The sequence below is a fragment of the Galleria mellonella genome, unplaced genomic scaffold, assembly GCF_026898425.1.
Source record: "Galleria mellonella isolate WM207_F2 unplaced genomic scaffold, CSIRO_AGI_GalMel_v1 utg78, whole genome shotgun sequence".
NCBI classification, from domain to species: Eukaryota; Metazoa; Arthropoda; class Insecta; order Lepidoptera; family Pyralidae; genus Galleria; species Galleria mellonella.
The window spans coordinates 6,646,840-6,664,826 of record NW_026442151.1 but is presented as its reverse complement, the minus strand read 5'-3'; the positions used below and the strand labels follow the sequence as shown (position 1 = coordinate 6,664,826).

The following is a 17,987-nucleotide window of genomic DNA, read 5'->3' as shown; positions in this document are numbered from 1 at the left end:
GAATAATTTATTTTTGGAATGTTATTTACTTATATTGTTACAAATTATCCGGAAGTAGTTGCATAGTGGCACAGATTTCCCTGTTTCAGCCATCAGCCTCCACAATATATACACTGAGTATTCTTAGATAAATAATTTGTGTATATACAGTATTGTGGAGAATGAATAAATATTTGAATTTGAGAATATAGATATTTCCCGATATTGACTTTATTTTTATCACAATAATATAAATTCTGCTCGTCTCTATTTGACATTGACGTTGACGTTTTGTTATCAGTCGCAGTGGAATGCAAACTACAAAGCAAACATTGGAGACTCCAATCGGTCGATTATTTACGCAAATCAACAAAACTTACAGAAAAAGTAACAAATCTATTATTGTAAATAATGAGTGATTTACTAGACGATGATTTGGAGTTTCGCGGCGGTACCTTACAATTATCGTCGGATAATATCAATGCAGAGAATGCGGAAAACAGTCAAAACAATACTGCAGAAAGAGTGAATAGAAATAAAACAAAATCAAATGCTAATTCTTCTGTTCTATCAGGTGCCGATTCTTTATCATCATCCACATCATCTTTTGCTGGTGAGCGTTTAATAACATATACCCGAAATGCCAATCAGTGGACACTTAGTTGTGTTATTTAGCAATATTAAAATGGATAGATATGTTATAATTAAATTTGATAAGTAATATCTTCTAACTTGTGAACGTACCTGGTTGAATGAATGTAAAATTTTAGGTTTTAAAAATTCAATTATTTCTATGTACAATAATAAAACTATCGTATGATCCCAATATAATATTGGCCACATCTTTTCTCGTGTGTGTCGTAAGAGACGACTAAAGGAAACTTATTAGTCGAGAGAAAACATCACCAAAAGCCTAACTGCAGTTGCCAACATACCTGCTAAGTGTGGTAATTACAGGCAAAATCCCTTTATTGGGGAAACCCTAGGCTAACCTAGGTACTAGGGGCGGGACAGGGATTGTTAGTAATGGAGACTGAAAATCCCATTGCTAGCAATATACCCAACCAGGTCGACTTCCTCATGGTTCTTCCTGGAAACTATCATGGTTAATTCCTGATGAATATATCATGATGACTAACTGGCCTGTTTTCATTCTCATCTATCACCCTTCACTGGTGCTCTGCCAGTGTATCCCGTTAGCGCAGGCGGGGTTACTATACCATTTTCACCCATCAAAAAAAACTTACGTACTAATCCTATGTGTACTGCAATGCAGTATTATAGCTCTAACCATCCAAAACTAGGGCCTTAGACATATTAATACATTTAAATAAGTAGTTATTACTATTAATATTTATATCAATGCACTAATGTTTGATAAATAGTTATTAAATTAACATATAAATTAAAAAAATATGTTGAATCATAAATTTATAACAGCAACTATTGAAAAATATGACTCTAAAAACATCACCGAAACCTAACTGCAGTTGCCAATCTGCCTGTCAAGTGTTGCAATTAGTGACAATCCTCCCTCTCCACAGGAGAAAGCCTGTGTTCAGCAGCAGATTGAGTGACAGTTGATATGATGAGGCTGATCATTTTATTGAAGTACCAATATTAATCAGCCATATATTAATAATAATTATTATTAATATATTGCTGATTAATAAATAATAATAATAAATTTTAATCTTAGATGCAAGAACAGAAGAACGAAGGACCGAGGGAGCAGCTGCTTCCTCAGAATCAGTACAAACTGTATACCCTCGCTACGATGTGCCATTTAATAGTGAAAATATTAAAGATTTCTTCACATTCCGTAAGGGAGTCGTGGAAAATGCAATCCAGGAATGTATAACTGCATTGTTGTTCCCTGAAGACGGGGAATATTTGGGTTCATGGTTATTGACTGAGTATGTTATATTTTACCATTTATCAATTCCTATTTTAAAATTCATACTTTATATATGAATAATTTAGTTCCATGTCATTGTGTTTTATGCAGTACTAGTAATCCTGAAAAACTTTGTACTGCATAACAGTCAGATAATGTCATGTTAAATTTTAGCAAATTTTATCTATATTAATAGTTAAACCTATTTTTAAAATAAAATTATAGATAATTAAAGAATGATATTATACTTTAACCGTTGCTTATAGACATGAGCAGTACCATGGACATAACAGAGTATACTGTTTTGCCCATGATACCCCCCCATGCATTGCCATTCCTGAGGACACAGGTGTTATCTCTGTACCCTGTAAATTCACACTGTATCCCACCCTTTAAACCGAAACACACCCATGCAAACAACTGCTTCACGGTAGAAACACGAATGGAACAGAGGTACCCAAGCAAACGACTTTTGTACAAATTTATAGAATTCTAAATTTTTGCAACAATTTTAGAGACAGAATGAGAATGGCTAGTTAATAAATACAGCCATATGATATGATTTCAGAATAACCTTATGGGACAATGAAAAGGAGCGAATTGTACTCCTTACTTCCAGACTAGTAATGACTATAAAATATGACTTTATTGCTATGAAACAATTGGACTTCAAGAAGACATATCTAGATGATTTAGACACCATAGTTATTGGAGAGTTGGTATATCCACCATCATCTTTAGTACCGTAAGTGTTATTTTTGAATTTTTTTATTGCAATATAGGATATATTTTCAAATGATTTTTTACTTTGTCATTCTGTCCTTAAGGTCCATATTTAATCTTATTATTGATATGTAGCTACTATAACTTCCTTCACAATTTCATATTATGGATAGTTGTTTATTATTAACTATCATACAATTAACTGTTTAAATTTGGTTTTCCTGAAAATAATTTAATTAATAAATAATTTGATTCCAACATGCTTTGCAATTTTGATAGATTTTTTAAGTTAGGTCTTCAAGGACATAACTATGAAAACTGCATCCAAATTGATGCAGTAGTTTTTGCGTGATACCGAAACAAACATGCAGACAGACAAAATTTAATAATATTTAATAAAGAGTAATCTCTTGGCCTCTATTAGTATTTTATTATTAAGACCTCTCAAATTTTTTCTTGGCTTGAAGTTGCCATATACAGACACCATCTAGTTGCAATTTTATTATATTAAGTAAGAATGGTACTGAGATATTGCCCCTCCCCTGCAGTCGACTTAACGGCATCGCCACCGGTGTGTCGACGGTAGTCAAAGACTGCGTCATAGACCGCCTGTGCAGGAGGCCTAGCTCCAGCAACGAGGACACTAAACTGTTCGATCCCAAGTATTTTGAACCTAGGTACCTTCCGTTGCTGTAGATGCATGTTCAAATATCACTTTTAGTTTTGCAAGCTTTGAGGACTATCCATAGACTGTCACTCACTTTATCTATACTCACACGCGCACGCACATGCACACGAACACGCACACATACACGAATACACATACGCAACACACGCAAACTAAAAGGCGCGCGTGCACACACACGCATACAGTTTGCAGTTTGTAAATAATGTTACCTAAATTAAAATTCTAATAAGTTTTATATTCGTAATTTTAATCGCTTTTTTTTTAATCTGTCTATTGTAACATTAATTGGATGCCTAATATTTGTATAGTTCATGGCAATGGGCAATATTAAAAAATGGCAATATTTGTCTTTAATAACTACTTTCTCGTAATTATGCTTAATTGCACATTGTAAACATATGCCAAATTATACTATTCATGTCACACGCTTTAGGCTCAAATAAAAAAAAAATTATTCATTATAAAAAGCAATAAGAATAATAAAGTTTATTTTTTATATACAGGTGAAAACTATTACAGCTAAAGGTAGTTTGCTTGTTTAGTATTTTTTTTTTTTTATTTAATTAGAGTTGTCATTTTATACTTAAATAACAGTTTTTTTTTATTTTCTTCTGCCTAATATACAAAGGAATATGAAGAAAATATATAGTAGTTAGATAATATTTTGTGCTTGTTTAAACTATATAAAAATTAATTCTAGATTTCTAATTTCTACGCTTCGATTCAAGGGAGCGGAACTTACGCGGCGTCCGCCTAATGTGGAACAAAGGGGAGCCCCTGCCTCTGAAGACTGTGTGGAACCCCTTCAGCCAGGACGTACCTTTTCTGACGTTTGCTTCACATCCCATTTACTGGCATAAAGGTACTATATCTAACTTTTGATTGAATTTATGGTTCATTTGACAACCCTAAATGTTGTTGAAATTTTTTTGTATTACAGTCTAGATTTTTTATTCTTAGCATTTAATTTCTTAATTTTTTTTTTAATTAAGTGTAAATTAATAACATAAGTAAAACAATAATTGGCTCTTACAAAATTTGGTTGTAATTGAGTTCCGAATGTGTGGTAATGAAAAAAAATCGTTATTCAAAAATACTTTAAATCTAAGTTTACTTAAATAAAAATATTTCTTTCTTTCTTTCCTTTTTATTAATGAAAAAAAAAAAAGATTTACCTACAAATTTGCGAGAAAAATTAATTTTGGAACAATTTTAAATGCAATATTGCTTAAAATTATTTATCGCCTACGGGTATACCCTAAACACCCATACCCCACTTTAACTAAGAGTTTCGTCTAATCACATTGGCTTATACCCTTATTGAGTAGTAATATAAACTACTTTTTCGAATACAAAAAGAATTTTGTATTCATTTCGGTCTACAATTAACGGAGAAATCGATCGACATACATAAAAAAAATACAGTAAGAAAATAGAACCTTCTCCTTTTTTGAAGTCGGTTAAAACACTAGAAACCATAAAATATTTTCAATTTTCAAGATGGCGGTCCCGAGGAAAAGGCACCTTTCGATATGGAGATATTTGCTCAAAAACTTCAAAGAGCCATAGAAGCCATGCCTTCATCAGCGTGCTGCATCCACCATTCACCGGTGGTGATACAGAGCTACGTGGGTGTTACATCGCTGCTGCATAACAAAACTAGTATGGGCTTCTTCAAGGTCAGAGGGAAGTTTAGTTTTTAATGTCGGTAGGGCGGCGCCACTGTCGCAGTTGTTAATAGTGATTGGAGCACTACACGGTCTGCTACATAGATAGGTGAACAATACAGACTATATGCTATTATTCAAAATACTTGTATTTTATCCCACTGTCTTTATTAAAATGTTTCAGAAATTAATCTGGCGTGTTTGAAAATATTACGCTTTATTTTTTAAATAATATTAATATTTATTTAGCTGTTTGGCCCCGGAATGAAATAGGATACCGTTAATCGCCTCTTACGACATCCACGGGAAAAGAAGACTTTCCTGTGTGTGTCGTAAAAGGGAATTTAAGGGTCGAGAAATGGGCAGCCTTTTAAAGCGCCACCTAACCTAACTGCGTTTGCCAGCCCAACTGCCAGCTACCTGGTACATTGCTAGCAATATACTCTGTCAAGTTGACCTCCACGTGATTTCCCTTGCCAACCATCGTACTGAATCCTAAGTGTATTCATCACGATGGGCTAACTGACCTGCTTTTTCATCCTCACCTATCATCCCTCACTGGTGCCCCACCAGTGTATACCGATAGCGCAGGCGGGTTTATCATTTTATTATCATTCATTAGAAAAAGCCCAACTGCCAAGCGTGGTAGCTATTGGCAAACCCCCCCCAAGGAGGAGGCCTGTTTCCACCAATGAACAATTAACGGTTGATAAAATGTTGGATTTTCAAATACTCCTGAAGATGAAGTACAAGTATTTTGAATAATATTAAATAGTCGATATAATGAAGTTACATCCAGAAATCATAACACAAATAGTGAATTAAAAGAAATTTTATTGCATTATTAATAAGGTTGACATTTGATTGTGTTCAAATACTTTTGTTGCCGATAGTTTGTATAAAAATGAGAAGAGTTTATGGGTGAAAATAGAGCTGTCCATATGACAGGAGTGTTCAGCGGGCCGACTTCCATTTGATGTCGATTCGATGTGATTCCATTCGATTGATTCCAATTCGATTGTTCAAAGTCAGCCTGCTATTCGAATATGGCCTTTTTATGGTACAAAGAATCGTAAACGAAAGTAATGCCTACATGTCTTTGTTGTAGTGGACGTTCTTAGTTGATAAAAATTTCGTGTCTACATATAATAGATTCAAACTGTTTTATGCTCTATTTCTATATACTTAAACGAAATTAACCTTCATAGACTTTTAGCCTGCGATAAGTGGAACGAGTTGTAAAATGTTAAATGTACTAATTATGAACACATTTTCCTCAATTAACTTCTGATATTTGATCAAATATATGGACTAATTGATTCTGTGCTAAGTACTATTGGAATGTCTGTGGAGTTTTTAGAGTTTTGTATGAAATAGTTTCGAGTATCTAAATTTTTTTTTTATGTTGAGGCCATAATTCGATTGAATCATTTTTGTGTAAAAGTTCATATCATATCTGTTTGAACGAATTGTTATTTTTTTTCTAATTTTTTTCAAATATTTAGCTACTAAAAAAGTATATTTTTTTAATTTCAATTGATTCTAAATATTCTTTGCGTATGTAACTAGGTTATTCTGGCCAAAATGTTTCAACTAACATTCCCATAAAAATACATACAAAAATATGATCTATTGTATCAAGGAATAAAGTTATTTATAATTTGCCCTTTGCATTGACACTTTTTTACACACAACTGAATCGGTTGTGTGTAAAAATTGTTGTCTCTTGCACCTATTGAAATTAATGCCATTAATTACATTCTTAATTTTATTTATCATTATTTAATTATCATTATGTCACTGTTGATTTTATCGCACATAAAAATTAGAATCATTAATAAATAGTCATATGTCTAATTATGTTAATAAGTTTCTTATAGTATCGTACGCGCTAGACTATATTAAATATTGTTGCATTGAAATAAGGTGTAATTTCAAATAAGAGCTTTAAATATCGTGTTGTTTCGAATGTGTATTATTCATAGTGTCGGCCTCTACATACGTGGTGAATGATTCATGCTGAGGAATATATATCGGAACGTAGCAGATTACAAAAAATCACGACTCTGAACTGCTCCATGGAAACTGTAACAACTGTTCTAGTTTCACAACTGACCGCATCGGCTTAATGAAACACGAAACGTGCTCTTCTCGTATCTAACATATAGTCTTAACCTTTATAAGAGAGAGATAGCGTGGACGGAATGGCGGTCGGAGATTGATGGCTAATATGGAAGGCTGTAGAATTTCTGGCAATAATAATAGTAGTCAATCTTCGAGTGGTGACAGTCGCATTATTGATAGATAGATAGATACTAATGGTAGTGGAATTAAACAAAAAAAAAATCTACTAACCAGTGATATGGACTTCCGCAAAATAACACCAAGTACAGTTAAATTGTTTTAAAATATTTCAAAATGTTTATTCACATCTCACATTATCTGAAATTTTAAAATTTAAATTGGATCTTATTGCAAATAAGCCTAAAGTATGTTGTCAAATGCTATCGCCGCTGTATAAGTGGCTCGTATTTTTTTTTCACAGTTACCTTATTGATGGGGTAACTAGAGCTTTTACTGTGTTATATTCCTTCCCTGGCGAAACTGAGAACTTACTAGGCTCAGATAATCCAGAGATACGAGGTTTGTATCCCGTCGCATCTACCTTTATGTTATAAATCTAAAATTAAAGTGAGTGATTTTAAAGAATTAGTAATATCATTTTTTTGGCACTGTTGAGATATCGTTTTTGCAATATTTACCAAAGAATAGCATAATCTTTTATAATATTGATATACTTATATTTAATATAAAATGAAATCATACTTGTCTATTTATTCATGAAGTAAATTCTATTTTCTCAAACATGCTTGGAAATGTGAGCATTATTTTGACAATCTTCTTCGAGATAAATCGAAATTGCCGTACTGGCAAGATACATGCGGGCAGCGGCCGGCAAAAGTTGTATGAAAATCCATATCTGTCGTGTTTTGCGGCCAGATAAATTACTATGTAACTCATATCTGTCCTGTAATTTAAATATGGAATGACCTTTTACACGAAACATGGCTACCAAGGAGGTAACTAATAAAAGGTTTTATTTAAATTTCGAAATGGCTTGCAAATAGAAAGCTTGTTATTGAAAAAAAACAAAGGAACATTATGGCGCGTGAAAAATTATTATTGTTCGTTATTCGTCATTGAACTTAAAAAGAAAAATTGTGTTTTTGATTTCCACTCATTGTTTGAGAAAAGTACTATACAAGCCTTGGCCACAACTAGGCATTGATGGACTCACGTATGTGTGCCTCGGCTACACCTCGGCCCACATTTGCACGTTCGTCCATCAATGCCTCAGTTGCTGGCCGCTGCAGTAATCTACTATTCATGTTATTAATTTTTCTGTTATGCTTGTAAATAAGATCTGTGTAAATTAAAAAAAAATGTGTATTATCATATATTTGATTCAAAATTCAAATTATTAAATACTAGCTTTTACCTACGACTTCGGCCGCGTGACATGTTTACTTATCGGGATAAAAAGTAGCCTATATACTTCTCCATCACATATAGTATGTATATATCAAAGTTCATAGTGATTTCATAGGTCAGTTAAGTTGTTAATGCGTTATAAGGTAACAAACAAACTCACTTTTACCTTCAATAATATGTTGATTAATAAAATGTGGTATAAAAGGCGGGTTTAATGCTATAGGCATTATCTACCAGTCAACATTTAGGATTCGCAAGAGATACTCGTTTTATATCTTACACTATGAATTTATTTACAATCTTACGTATTACCCATTTTAATTTTTTTTACAATTCAATTAATTTCTTGTAAATACATATGAAAATCTGTATTTAAAATAGCCATTGTTTAGAGAAGTTACGTCAAATTATATGTATATAAGTAATACATTGTAAGTTGTTATAAAGGAAAGGATTAACGCGCCCCTATTCGGATAGAATATAATATTAAAACTATTATAAATATTTATCTATTTATTCATTTATTGCACACCAGTTTTTTACCTACTACTTTGTACCCGTGAATTTCAGAAGTAGTGAAACCAATTTCAGGTAGTTCATGTAGAGAATAATTAATGCATTAACATCTTTATAACCTCACGATGCATTAATAAACAATTAAACAAATTAAATAAACTATTTCTATATAGATAGCGTGTCAAGATAAAACATTTACCATCTTAGTATGTTAAAGCCTTAAGAATACAAATATGAAAACTGTATTCTATTTAGTGGAGCAAGATTAGTGTGATACTAGAACAAACACACAAAAACAAAATTTCTAAAAATTATTGTTTTTAACCAATTCAATTGCAATTTTGTTGTATTTTTTGTTAGTTACCGCCTAACAGTAACTGTTTTTTTTTTAGTACGTTTGTTCCTTTTTTTTTTTAGTACATTTGTTCCTTTTTTTTAGTACGTTTGTTCCGTTGTGGAACAGGCTAAGGTCGAAGACCATGCTGCCTAGTATTTAATATGATAAATTGTCTGGTATTTCACGTTTGTTCCGTTGTGGAACAGACTAAGGTCGGAGACCATGCTGCCTAGTTTTCAATATGATAAATTGTCTGGAATTTCACGTTTGTTCCGTTGTGGAACAGACTAAGGTCGGAGACCATGCTGCCTAGTTTTCAATATGATAAATTGTCTGGAATTTTACGTTTGTTCAGTTGTGGAACAGACTAAGGTCGGAGACCATGATGCCTAGTTTTCAATATGATAAATTGTCTGGAATTTTACGTTTGTTCAGTTGTGGAACAGGCTAAGATCGAAGACCATGCTGCTTAGTCTTCAATATGATAATTTGTCTGGAATACACTAACTGTGTGTATCTGTCAGTTGTAAAGCGATTTGGAAAATTGTTATTATTTTTTTTATTTGAAAGGATATATTTACAGGACATATGATCCCATAGAAATTTCAATAAAATTAGTTCAGTGATGTAGTTTTTAAATCGAAATAACTGATGTTGCTACAAATGAATTTGGTTTTATTTGTGGAACACTATATTAATTGTGGCTTTTATTGATCTTACTAAGACCCCTTGCATAATTTTTTCTGAAATATCTTCCATATGCAGATGTCGTCTACATACATATCCGTCACGCCTGTCTCCCATTAGGGTAGGCAGAAACAATGGAACGCCAAATGATTCCATGCTTCTTGTTTATTTTTTATCTTCCTTAATACTTTACTTACAATATCAATGCACAATGTTAATTAGAAAATAATTAAGAAATTTTAAATGTATATCGATGCCTGAATTAACATTTAAACAATTATTTTTATCTTTCTTAAGAATTTTTTTTATTTTTAAGTATGGATCTTTATTATACGTATACTTAGCTCTCTTCTTTATATGCAACGAAGATGCCAAAAAGCATATGGTTCTCTTGATAGTAACTGGTTATCGTAGCGTATAAACAGTGTAAGATATAGAGGAGTTAATTTCTATTTAGTTGTAAGGCCTTAATCTAATCAAAGATTTTTTTTAGTAGAAATCAACACAAATTTATATTAAGTATAATGTATTAAAATTTTTTGTAGTTGGCAACACACCCTTGATATTACAGGTGACCATAGACTACAGTAATCGTTTACCAATAGACGGACTTTATTCTTGATTGTCACGATAGTATTATAAAAAAAAACCTTGACTTACATTTTTAAATTTTTTGGCCGTCAGTTTTAAACCTAAATAATACTGATTTACAGAAGAAGGTATTTAACAAATACATTGTATTGTATTTTTGCATTTATTTCTCGCTTATCTCGCGAGATTATAGAGTGATACATCCGTTCAAAATAGGGGGGCGATTTATCTGCATTTAGCGGCTGTTAAATATAAAAAAAGACATGAAGATATTAGAAATGTAGCTTTTGCATTAACAATTGTTAAATAAGTATTCCATTATGTTATTAATTTGCCAAATAAATTATGTATTTAATGTAAATTAAGCTTTAATTTTTTGGACTTTGAATATAAAGAAAATGTGTTGTCAAATTTGTATGTATACGCTTTGAACTAGTCCTAATTCTTATTTTAAAAATAAATATTATGTTTTTATTGTATCAATTGATATAAGTTTTTTTTTAATCGTAATTGTCAATGGTTAGGTGTCATAGTACCATAAATATTCTGCTATCCTATTATAAATGCTATATGTTCATATGGGCCTAAAAGACTAATATTTGGTCTACGATATAATAATTATTAGTCACTCATATATTTTATTATTGATTTGTTAAGTTTTAAGTTATTGAATAATTGTGATTTATATAAGTTATATTTACGTATAAATAATATATAATGGTAGATTATAATTATTATAAATTAAATCATGTGATAAAATCACACTATACTATGCACATTAAATGTATAATGTACTTAGCTGGTTTTTTTTTATTTACTTTTAAATAAGTAATTATATTATGTTATTATATTTGCAGTAAACTAATAAAAATGAGAAACTATACCGTTAATATTTTTTTAAAAGACTGGATAGCCGACATTAGAAAATTTATAAAGAAAAATTACACTACTTTGAAATAAATTCGAAGAGATTGGTTTTGGAATTGTGACGTATTGCACTCAAATTGGTATCAATTGTGCATTGCCATTAAAGGAAATAAAATGTTATAACTGATTTATTTAGTACTCTTATTTTTAATTAAATTTATGAATATTTTTGTAATTTTTCAAAGCAATCAGTAATATTAATTCTAACCTAATTTATAAATGCTAACTGTGGAATTTCAAGAGTACGGTATAAAATTGTCATTGGCAGTAAATTGGATTGTAATCGATATAGCCTCCTTAGACAAAGTACAAACGAATCTATTGATACTGCTTACGTGAGAAATAACAAGTCGCCGGTTATCGCTATATCAGTCTATCTCTAAGGCTTGCTAGCGATAACGATTCTACCAATAGATTCATTTATACTTTGTCTAAATAAGATTAAAGAGTACACCTACAAGTCGATCGTTATTTAAACTAGTTCATTATTTTTTATTTCAGACAGTTTTGAGTCCATTTTTGTTAGTACGTGTACCTACTTAAAACTATGTTTGTACTTAATCATTAATAATGATCTAGTCCTCTGGGCAAGCATTCGCACCAGACTATCTTGATTTATTTACAAACATGTTCCGGATACTGTTGCCACTCCCGCGTGTTTTTTTTTTTACAAAAATAAAGCCATCTTTTTTCGCCAGACAGCGTCAAAGCTATCTGTGCGGGCTTCGGCAAATATCGCTGAGGCACTAGAGAATAAAAGGAGTCTCGACAGCAACCCGAACGTGTTATTAAATTGGATTATGAGGGTGTATACTAGGTGACGGTATAAACGACAGTTCATCTTTCCTAATATTCCATGTACTAAATATATTTACATTACATCTCCATACATGTAAAACATGTAAGAATATTAACTTTTGAAGTTGAGTATCTACTAAATTATTATTATCTTAACATTTCAAATTATTATTAAATTTGTAAATGGCATGCTCTGTTTTATTTTAAGTTAGGATAAAACATACCCTTACTGTCCGACTCGACCCACTGAAACTGCGCAGAGATGCATCTCTGTGCATTTTCTACCAAATTTATCATGGGGAGTGTTCTGAGGAATTGTTCGGATTAATACCTGCTGTTGATTTTCACCACCGTACAACCCGCCATAAACTAAAGTTTCATCCTAATCATCTGGACGAGTGGCGGTCTTCCATCGTGCGTTTTTCAAGGCACTTTCTTCCACGCACAACCACTCTGGAATTAACTCCAGCAACAGTATTTCCGAACTGATACGACAACATGACCTTCAAGAAAAGAGTATATTTCTTTTTAAAAAGCCGGCAGCAAACCTGTAATGCCGTTGGTGTTGTGGGTGATCATGGGCGGCGGTAGTCATTTACCATCAGGTGAGCCGCGTGCTCTTTTTCCCCCTGTATTCTAAAAAAAATACCCGTGTCCCAAATTTCATTCAAACACGTTTAGCAATTTGCGTGAAAGAGTAATAAACATGCGTCTATCCATTCATCAATTTACTGTTAACTTTGGCATTTATAATATCAATAGGATGAAAAGACCCTGTTAACAATCAAAAAACCCGTTGTATAATAAAATGAAATCTTTAATATAGGAATACATAAGTACATATTCAAAAGAACTCTTGATCGCTCCAACCATTAGGCAGCGTGTAATCATTCCAGAAACTTTCATTTAAGTACGTCAATTTAGGATCAGTCTCGTCAGCCCCCACTTGCCGTACGTATCGTATATTTTCTAACCAGGACAAATTATTTTCTACAGTTTTGTTGTGTATCTGAGCTAAATACTCATCTGGATTTAATTGTTTTAATATTTCAGGTTCATTTGTTTTTACTACACTTTTTGTAGGAATTTCATTAGCTAAAGAAACGACTTTTTTTACAGGTTTGGTAAAATTTCCTTCTACTTTTTTACCCTTTTTAGAGTTAACACTTTTATTTATATTTCTTGTTACATTTATTTTCGCTTTATTCCGTTTAATCGTCTTTTTCTTTTCAACATTAGTTGTTTTAATAGCCGTTTTTATGTTAGTAGCAGTATGTGCGATTTCATTTTGAGGAACATTATAAATTATAGCTTTTGTTGTAAAGTCTGTAATAACTTTAGACCTAGATTTCAATGTTACATTATTGTGTGATCCATGTATTATTAAAGTTTTATCTTGCTCTTTTATTTCGGTATTTTTTATGTCTGTGATGTCATTAACATCCTTAAAATTATCAGGAATAATACTCTGGGAACACATTTCGTTATTTGAGTTTACATTTGTTAGTGTCGGATCTTCTATTTCTTTTATAGACAAAATGGAAAGCTGTTTTTGTATATTATCGTCTATAAAATTTAATTCATTCGAAATTTGTCTTGAATTGTTCTGGACGTTACCATCTTGATCAGTTACTGAATGTAAAATTATCATGTCATTTTTGTGTATATTTTCATCTGGCATATCTTTTATTGTATCAATATTATTCTGAAGAACTACAATAGTTTCCATCTCGTCATTGTCTACAATAGAATATACTGGAGATATGTATCCCTGATTATTGTTAAAATAGACTTCATTGATTTCGTATTTGTTTACATTTAAATTATGAAAATTTTCTGCCTCAGTAATTATTGCATTCATCGATCGTTTTAATTTTTCTATAACCTGTTAGGACAAATATTAGTCAGTATGGTGCGGCTGTGTGGTCACCCCTTCCTTTCCCGTGGGTGACGTAAGAGGCCACTAGGGGAACTTAATAGTCAAGGGATGAACAGCAGTGGCCTTCTTAAAACATCACCAAAGCCTGGCTATGGTTGTTAACCCGTCTGGCAAGCGTGGCAACTACTGGCGAAACTCCGCAATGGAGGCCTATAGTCAGCAGTGAACAATCAATGGCTGATATGACGATGATGATGTGATTATTGGTAATTGAGGTTTAATAAACTTTCACTTTTGCCGAACATTCATTAATTCATGCTTACTGGTTAATTAGTACTTTCCCATTTTTCAGCACGTCACCTATTTGATTGAATCTAAACAAGACGCAGCGTGAAAGCGTGATCGCATCAGCGACATTGTGAAGAAAAAAAAGCCGACAATCATCTAGAGTCATAATTCCTACTATACTTTTGTATTAAGATATGCCTTTTATTCGATTTTCAATTAGGACAATTTAGGAATCGAACTTTTCTGAACAAGCCCGGATCTGGGTGTTGTAAGTTTTTTTTTAATGAATGTCAATGGAATTAATATTCTGCCTGTGTTAACGGTATACGCCGGCGAGGTTCTAATGACGGATGATAGGTGAGGATGAAAATAGCTCATTGTGATGATACACCTGAAAATTCAGCATGATGGTTACCAGGGGGGGGGGGCACGAGGAGATTGGGTATATTACTAGTAATGGGGGTATTAGTTTTCATTATGAACAATCTCGTCGCCTGAGTTATGCCGCTGTTTGTGGATGTGATTGTGTTGTGGCACTTATTTAAGTTAAGCTGACGGTTCTGATGAAAACCGGTTACCGTCACCTATAGTCATGAATAGCACCATGGAGAATGGATCAATGGACACCGCAAAAACAGAACAGATGTTGTAATGCTTATGACAACTCTCCTCACATTGTTGACACTCTTCAGGACAATGATTTGAATGTAGAACATTCAAACTTTTTCATAATATGAAGTAGCTTTTACACGTGACTTTGTCCGCGTAACTGGAATAAAAAGTAACCTATATCCTTCTCCATCCCTGATAGTATGTGTATACCAAATTTCATAGTGATTGATTAAACCGTTAAGGAGCTATAAGGTAACAAACAAACTCACTGTCATATTTATAAAATTTGTCAGGATAGGATAATAGGTATCTATTAGAAATATTATTAGAATTATATATATTTATCTATTCTTGTTTGTCGTTAGTAACTAGTTTTAGATGGATCCCGCCCACAGTTTCTCCGAATGCAGCGCGGTGCAGGGGCGTTTGCGACAATAGATTTTCCTCTACGAGCATCCCGTTTTGTATGGAACCATGACCGAGTAAACGTTCATGTAAATATAAAGTCTAGTCTATACAGTTATATAGAATACTGGTAGTGAATTCGAAACCGACATTAGTAAAAATTAATTTTTTTTATAATTTCCTAAAGAAATCTGGGTCAAAAATTGTTAATTCGTTTATATATGGGATACCTATTAGGCTTACGTTGATTCTCGGCAACATACACAATGAAAAACGGCGAAATGTCTTTAAAATATGTTGCAGTTTTATTTAATGGATGGAGTTGGAATGGTGAACCCGTTATACCTAAGAACAAGGAATTACATAAAAGGAATGATGAAAATAAAAACTGTAAATCATATGGTTGCCTCCTTTCTTCTTATGCTTATATAATATATTTGTTGTTATTTTTCTCAATTCATAGCAGGCTAGTGTATAGAAAATACACAAGTTTGATATGTCTATTATATGTCAATGACAAATTTTACATTACTACTCGTAAACAATATATTTGGTAGAGTTATACGGCCGTATAACATTTTCTATACACTAGCCTGGTATAATATTTTATATATATATATATATATATATATATATATATATATATATAATACAATTAAATACAATATATATATATATATATATATATATATATATATATATATATATATATATATATATATATATATATATACATGTTAAGATAGACGAATAATTCTGGTCAAAGCGATGATGAGGGTTATGAGCTGAATTTACTCATAGTTAATTTATTATAATTATATATCATACCAATTTTATGTTTTTTTTTATACAACTAAGAATGGCATGCTGACGGTCCACTTAATTGACAATGGTAACCGTCGCCTATAGACATGAGCAGTACACAAATTACAATATAAACATACACATAATATACAGTAAAAGAGACAAAAGAATGAAAAACAAAAAAAGCAAAAAAAAAAAAAAACAAAAAGCAAAATATATAAAACAACAATTTCCTTTTTTTTTCATGCGTGTGCCAGAGTAACACAAAATGGTCACAACTCAGTTTACTGCTTTGCCCTCAAAAGAGCAAAACACTGATATTCTGTTGTGGCCAAGAGTCAGTCGCGAAATTCCTTTTTAAAAATAATAATAAAAAGAAATGAGTACCTGTAGACATCGGGGGTCATTCAAACAATGGGCTTTGTATGAACACACTTCTTCCATGTATGTTATAGCATTCGCTGTCGAAATCGGCCTGTTATTATAAATATGTCTTTCCACTTTTAAACTTATCTCCATGAGTCTTGTAGCTATTAACTGTTTCTAAAAAATAATTAATAAATAATAATAAATGTCTGTTTAGTAGACATTACAGCGGTATCTAGTCAAATAAAGCTTATACTTACGTACTATGAATAAGAGATACCTATAGAGTGTATTGTATTGTTAAAACTTTATTGTACATTATTGATACTGAATACATTAAAATATTTAATATACAATGGCGGACTTATCCCATAAAGGGATCTCTTACAGTCAATCTTTAAGAACCTAGATACTGGTAACTGATGATTAAATACTATTTAAAAAGTTCATACATAGATACTATACCTCCTTTTAAAATACTTAAATACAAACAAACATAATAGTATCAGGAACATGCCTTTGTCATGCTCCCATAATTTTTTATGCGATTTAAAAAATAGCAAACAAATTAACAACCTACATGATAAGAAATATTAATTGTTGTCCAATAAACATAAACTTCACTATGGATATCAAGGACATGTTGTGACACTCGTTGTACTCTTTACACATTGTCATTCCTAAGGACAAACCTATTATGACTCTGTACCCTGTAATTGTACTGCATATCCCACCCTTGAAAATCAAAGGCCAGAAACGTACTTTTATAGTTGTTATGTCAAAAATATTAATTAAGTATTTATCTCTAAACTTTCTAAAGGTTATCTAGTTGAGAATGTAAAATAGAAATGTTCAGTTTCTAAATTAATATGACCGAGAATCGAACCTTGGACCTCATTTCTATAAAGTATGTTACGGAGTTCGTCAGTATCAAAAATAAAACATAAATCGCTATATACCATACTGTTACATGAAAAGCCAATAGCTACTTACTTGTTTAACTGAATGTAAAGATCTTCTGTTTCTTTTATACTTACGATTTCTAGTATACGGCATTCTGATTAAAATAAGATATCGAAAATTTGTTTATTAAAATAGAAATTAATAAACGAAAAATATTATTATACTAATTCTTTAGACCATAGATAAAATATAAGTTTTTAGAAAAACTCCCGCCTTTTTATACAAAGAAAAAAAAATAAAAAAAATATGTGATTTATGCTTTATTCGAACCAAACAAATCCTGCAATTGCTGATAATATTTAGTATTAGAGAGGATATTATATTGATATGAATATCCTGATTTATTTATGTAATATAATAAAAGATAA

The 17,987-nt window shown here is 31.8% G+C and overlaps 2 protein-coding genes across 8 annotated transcripts; one reads left to right on the top strand and one right to left on the bottom strand.

Annotated features, from left to right (window-relative positions):
* The first annotated feature begins 272 nt into the window (after positions 1 to 272).
* Positions 273 to 12,491, top strand: LOC113513314 (tumor protein p63-regulated gene 1-like protein). Of its 5 annotated transcripts, none has more exons than XM_052901528.1 (6): positions 273 to 553; positions 1,679 to 1,895; positions 2,445 to 2,621; positions 3,148 to 3,276; positions 4,016 to 4,149; positions 4,788 to 12,491. In XM_052901528.1, the coding sequence occupies exons 1-6, from the start codon at positions 391 to 393 to the stop codon at positions 4,988 to 4,990; spliced, it is 1,023 nt and encodes a 340-aa protein (XP_052757488.1). In that variant the 5' UTR covers positions 273 to 390; the 3' UTR covers positions 4,991 to 12,491. The 5 variants fall into 5 exon arrangements, with proteins under 5 accessions (XP_052757488.1, XP_052757487.1, XP_052757486.1 ...); XM_052901527.1 differs by having other exon boundaries at positions 275 to 592; positions 3,148 to 3,249; XM_052901526.1 differs by having other exon boundaries at positions 275 to 592; positions 3,148 to 3,261.
* A 455-nt stretch (positions 12,492 to 12,946) lies between these two features.
* On the bottom strand, positions 12,947 to 17,920 carry LOC128202183 (uncharacterized). Of its 3 annotated transcripts, none has more exons than XM_052901519.1 (3): positions 17,650 to 17,920; positions 16,678 to 16,833; positions 12,947 to 14,187 (listed from the first exon to the last, which is right to left on the bottom strand). In XM_052901519.1, exons 1-3 carry the CDS (start codon positions 17,710 to 17,712, stop codon positions 13,147 to 13,149), a joined length of 1,260 nt encoding a protein of 419 aa, XP_052757479.1. In that variant the 5' UTR covers positions 17,713 to 17,920; the 3' UTR covers positions 12,947 to 13,146. The 3 variants fall into 3 exon arrangements, with proteins under 3 accessions (XP_052757479.1, XP_052757480.1, XP_052757481.1); XM_052901520.1 differs by having other exon boundaries at positions 17,694 to 17,920; XM_052901521.1 differs by lacking the exon at positions 17,650 to 17,920 and adding an exon at positions 16,917 to 17,003.
* Positions 17,921 to 17,987: the final 67 nt, after the last annotated feature.